The 5,210-nt window shown below is 42.0% G+C and overlaps 1 gene segment (V, D, J or C); it reads right to left on the reverse strand.

The window, feature by feature from the left end:
* Positions 1 to 232: 232 nt before the first annotated feature.
* On the reverse strand, positions 233 to 4,324 carry LOC132869428 (immunoglobulin heavy variable 3-30-like). The segment is given in 4 exon segments: positions 233 to 288; positions 1,963 to 2,125; positions 3,839 to 4,134; positions 4,234 to 4,324. Coding segments are annotated over 4 exon segments (567 nt in total).
* Positions 4,325 to 5,210: the final 886 nt, after the last annotated feature.

Genomic DNA, 5,210 nt, shown 5'->3' on the forward strand with positions numbered 1-5,210 from the left:
CACTAACACACTCCATAATTCTGTTTTCCAGGATCCCGTCCAAGACAGTGAAGAGCAGTGAACCCAAGTTAAAAATTCATTTGTTACTCCAGTTACTTAGCTTTTTGAAACTCGTAACACACACACACTCAGAGCAGTGGGCAGCCATAGTACAGCACGCAGGGAGCAGTTAGGGGTCAGGTACCTTGCTCAAGGGGAATTCAGCCCAAGGCCACCCCATGATGGCATTCTGTTACACTGGACACTGTATGAGGTGTTTTTGTACAGGGATGTTGTTAATTTGTCTCACTGTGGAGAGCAAGCACAAGAATACACAGCTGTGTCTTCAGTCTGCAGATTCTGTCCTCGAATTGTTATTGTGTTAGTAGCAGTGTCTCTGGAGATGCTGAACTAAGTTTTTGGTATCTCATTGGAATATAGACGCCCACCACTATAGATGTGTCCAATCCACTCCAGACTTTTTCCTGCAGGTTGTCAGATCCAGGGGCGATTTCTCAGAGACAACAAGGGAAGCTGAGCTTCCCCTAAAATTCTCTCCCCAAACTGCGGCATCTACGACGTTGAATTCTCATTAAAACAATAACTTGCATAACATAATATATGCCCAAGATTGTATTTACGTTCATAACTATCCTGTAACTTATTTGAGTGATGTCTGACGAACTTGCAGTTCGCTACGAGAATCACCTTTGCTGCCAGGCTGTAACCAGCATTGCCAGATACTGCTGACATTTTCCAGCCAAAATATGTTCAAAACCCGCCAAAATGCACTTAAAACCGCCCAATCTGGCAACACTGGCTGTAACCTTTCTTATTTCAATGGGCTCTATGGCTGGCAGCCGGGTATCCGTTGCAGTCTATGAGAGGGCTCTGAACAGCCAATTTCGGCTAGTTGTTATTGGTTAAAATCGACAAAATTGTCACTTCCAGGGAAGCCGGGCTTCTCTGGGACTAAACGAGACAGTGGGAGGGACAAGAAGCCGGGCTGATGAAGGATTATTGGAGGTAGTGTTTGAAAGACATGAGGAGGGCGGGCTCTGTACTTCGGCGTCGGCGAGGAACACGGAAGTATGATCAGTCAGTCCCCAGTGGATGTCGAGAAAGTGTAGTCGTGTGCCAAAGTGCTGTCCGACTTTCTTTTCATATAAACGTTTCTTCTCATTGATGTCTCTGTACATTACTCTGTAAATAAATGTAAATATTACTCGTTGTGCTCCGTTAACTTTCATCCATTCTACCAGTTTGATCATTCGCGAATTCACTCGTTTATTTCATTTGTAGTTCAATCTGGTTGTAGGCTAGCTTGAGCCTTATTGGGATCTGTGCAGTGCTAGCTGCTAACAGAAATTGGTGAAGTCTCTGGAAAGCACAACCAGCTAGTATGACAGGGTCACAGACAATTTTCTGGAAAAGGAGCGGAGGGCAGAATTTGTGTATAAATAGTGTGCATCATATAATGTTCATGAATGTGAAGTGTGTATATTGTTCAGTAATGTTAAGAGAATGGTGGGCTCTGTGTTATAGGTTATACCTGGGTATAATATTCAAGGTTCTGTGTGTTGCATAGCCTACCTGGTTATGAATTTCCAGACTGTGTTGCAGAAGATGTTCAAGGATGTGTTGCACAGCTGGGTGTTGTGTTAAAGACTCTGTGTTGCATATGTTCAAGGCTCTTCGTTGAATAGCCAGTAATTTTTGGATATTTGATATTTTTGATTAAGGATATGAGGCACTAGCCTGGCAAGCCAGACTATAACAAGAAATGTACAAGCAAAAATACTTTCTGCCACTAGGTAGGGTTGTCTAGTTCACTATGCTAATGGGGCAAACCTTTCTATGCTTTGATATCCGGCCTACAGGTTTTACGATGAATGCGTAAAATGGGCTTCCCCTGTTTTAAAAACCAGCAGCCGCCACTGGTCAGATCCAAGATGTACCTTCGCTTGTAACTGAATATGAAACCTTGCAGTAGATAGAGAGGCATGTTTTTATTGGTGTCTTTAGTGATGGAGAACTGGCCCTGCAGAGATGGAGGAAATATCGTGCCAGTGCCATAATCAATGCGCCAGATCCACTCCAGTCCTCGTCCTGGTTTCTGACGGATCCAGTGCATGTACCGTAGTAGCTGTCCATTGAGAATCCAGAGACAGTACAGGACAGAGTGACTGACTCTCCAGGTCTCTTCACCGCAGAAGCAGAGGAGGTCAGGGACTGTCCATAAGAATCTGGAAGAGAAGAGTATAACTCGGTAATGTCATAATGTTTATCAGGACGGAATGGCTCTTTTCATGAACTCCCATGAAAACAATGAAACTTACATGAAATGAATCCAAATAAAATACAATGTCCTAAAATCATCCTTCTCTGAGTTCCGCTTCAACCAGATTTAAAGTGTATGGGAGTGTTATCTATCACACAGCTCACTGGAAACTAGAAGAGCCAAGAACATGCTGTTTATACCCGACTCTATTTGAATAGGGAGTGTCCATGAGCACTATGGATGGATTAAACCCACAACCACAGGCTGTTCAGTGTAGAGATGAGTGGATGATTAGAAGGTTCTATGTGGAACCCGATCACAGAATGTTTCATGGTTAGAAAGAGTTGAGAGTAAAACGATTTTTAGAAGCTGAGAACCCTTAATCATCCACAGAACCTTTAAACCATTCGAATGTCTCTGAATGAAAAAAAAAGGATATGGTTTTATACAGTGTAACATCATACAGACTCGCATTTCAGATGAAAAGTTTAAACAGGGGTTTATTTGTATAAAATTAGACAATCAATCAACTTCCTTAGTTCAATCCTTATGAATTTACCATGAAATCAGATTCTCCAGAACAAAAGAGCCTACTGATCTACTGTCTCTACTGATCAACACAACACAGGTTGCTGAGATGCTGTATGTAATTCTGTTTAATCTGAGGGTCATGATTCACAGCAGGATCCCATCTCATTCTCATTATCTCTAGCCGCTTTATCCTGTTCTACAGGGTCGCAGGCAAGCTGGAGCCTATCCCAGCTGACTACGGGCGAAAGGCGGGGTACACCCTGGACAAGTCGCCAGGTCATCACAGGGCTGACACATAGACACAGACAACCATTCACGCCTACAGTCAATTTAGAGTCACCAGTTAACCTAACCTGCATGTCTTTGGACTGTGGGGGAAACCGGAGCACCCGGAGGAAACCCACGCGGACACGGGGAGAACATGCAAACTCCACACAGAAAGGCCCTCGCTGGCCACGGGGCTCGAACCCGGACCTCCTTGCTGTGAGGCGACAGCGCTAACCACTACACCACCGTGCCGCCCAGCACAAAAGTCCTGTTTTCAAAATATCCAGAACTGGAAGGAGAGATAAAAAAAAAGGTTCAAATGTTCTCGCTGTCAGTAAAAAGGTCTCCCATGGAGCAGCGATCCAAATGAAGGAAGTGTGAATTCCAGATTGGAGCATTTGTATCAGCACGGTTTAAAAGAGAGAAAGTGCTCAGAGACAGTATCAGTGGGAAATTAAGTCATTTATAACCGTGTCTTTATGATGGAGTTTGTTCTTCACGCTCTGTGATGAAGCTTCTCTTATGTAATTTAAAGAGCAAAATAAAGAAACTTCCTGAAAGATTAATAAAATGGATGAAATGCACTGATACCACAGTGCTGCTGAATTCTTGAATCTGATTAATGTGTTGATTAATTTTTTGTAGGATTATTATTATTTTTTTTTTAGGTTGACTTGTCAGATAAATTTCGTATCTTGTGGACATTCTGTTATACTGTACACTGTCTGAGGTGTTTTTGTAGAGGGCTGTCATTGATTTGTCTCACTGTGTGTGTCGAGCGCAGTAATACACAGCTGTGTCTTCTGTCCTCACGCTGTTCATGTGCAGATACACCTGCTTCTGACTGTTGTCTCTGGAGATGGTGAAGCGGCCATTAACTGCACTGGAGAAAAACTTCCTATCACTATCATACTCTATAGTTGCAACAAATTCCAGCCCTTTTCCAGGAGCCTGTCTGATCCAAGCCATCCAGGAGCTCCCAAAGTTAAATCCAGAAGCTGTGCAGGTCAGTTTATGAGACTGATCAGGTTTGATGATCACTGATTCAGACTCGATCAGTGTCTGACTGCAGGAATCTGAAATACAAGAACACACAAAGACAGGTGTTACAGTTAAAACGAAAGAAATGAAGGGAAAAGATGTTATATTTTAATTGTGAAATCGATAAGACTAACATTGAATGAACATCGCGAGAGCAAAGTAACTCAAAACTCTGCCTCGTCCCATCTCAAAGAATTCAAATGATTCCTGTTGCTGTAAATGAAGACAAACTGCTGGTGTGTTGTTGAGCTGAATGTATCGCCATAAATGGTTCAAACGCAGGATTCATTTGCATGTCACGCCCACTGGAGACGTAAAAAGATTCACAGAGGACCAGCCATGAAGATAAAAAGTTGACAGTAAAACTCCAGCTGTGTTTCCTGCTGTCAAGTCCATAACTGTTCTTTACTCATTAGATCTCATGTCCTTTTATTGCATCACTGTAACACCCAGAAGAACATGAAGTTTTCTGATCACTGATCATCACTGAACAACACGAACTTTACAGATTTCATTTTTCAGCTGTGTCTCTCATCCAGATCATCCGAAAGAAATTGAATGGAGTTCCAGAAATAATTCAGCTCACAAATCATCACTGACTCATTCAGTCAGGAGCTCACACCAATCCTTGTCTGTTGTTAAAGCTTTGTCTGGTCTATAATACGAAGATCCATGGGCTGATTTTGCATGTGCCGAGGATGAGAGCAATGACACATTTCACAGTTTGTCAGTTCAGCTGAGTGGTTGATTTTAATAATTGGTGAACATGCAAGTGACCTTCAAAGTTCTTGTAATTCAGTAATTTCCTTGACTTTAGTCACTGTCTATATTTTAGTCACTGTCTATATCAATGTTTATAATATACATGTTGAAGGTGTCTGAATTAATATGTTGAGTGTTGCTGTTATTTAGATGATGTCTCTGCTCCTAATTCTGAGAGATAATACTTGTGTCTTTTCTCATTTCAGAAAAAAAAGCAAGTTTCATGAGTTTACCCTCAGGAGAAGTGAGATACTGCCCTCTATAGGTGCAGAAACATTTACACATTTATTTTCACTGTTCATGAAATATTCTGTGAAACGAATGAAAGGTTCAATATGATGAATCTTGA

This window comes from Neoarius graeffei, chromosome 20 (assembly GCF_027579695.1).
Source record: "Neoarius graeffei isolate fNeoGra1 chromosome 20, fNeoGra1.pri, whole genome shotgun sequence".
NCBI classification, from domain to species: domain Eukaryota; kingdom Metazoa; phylum Chordata; class Actinopteri; order Siluriformes; family Ariidae; genus Neoarius; species Neoarius graeffei.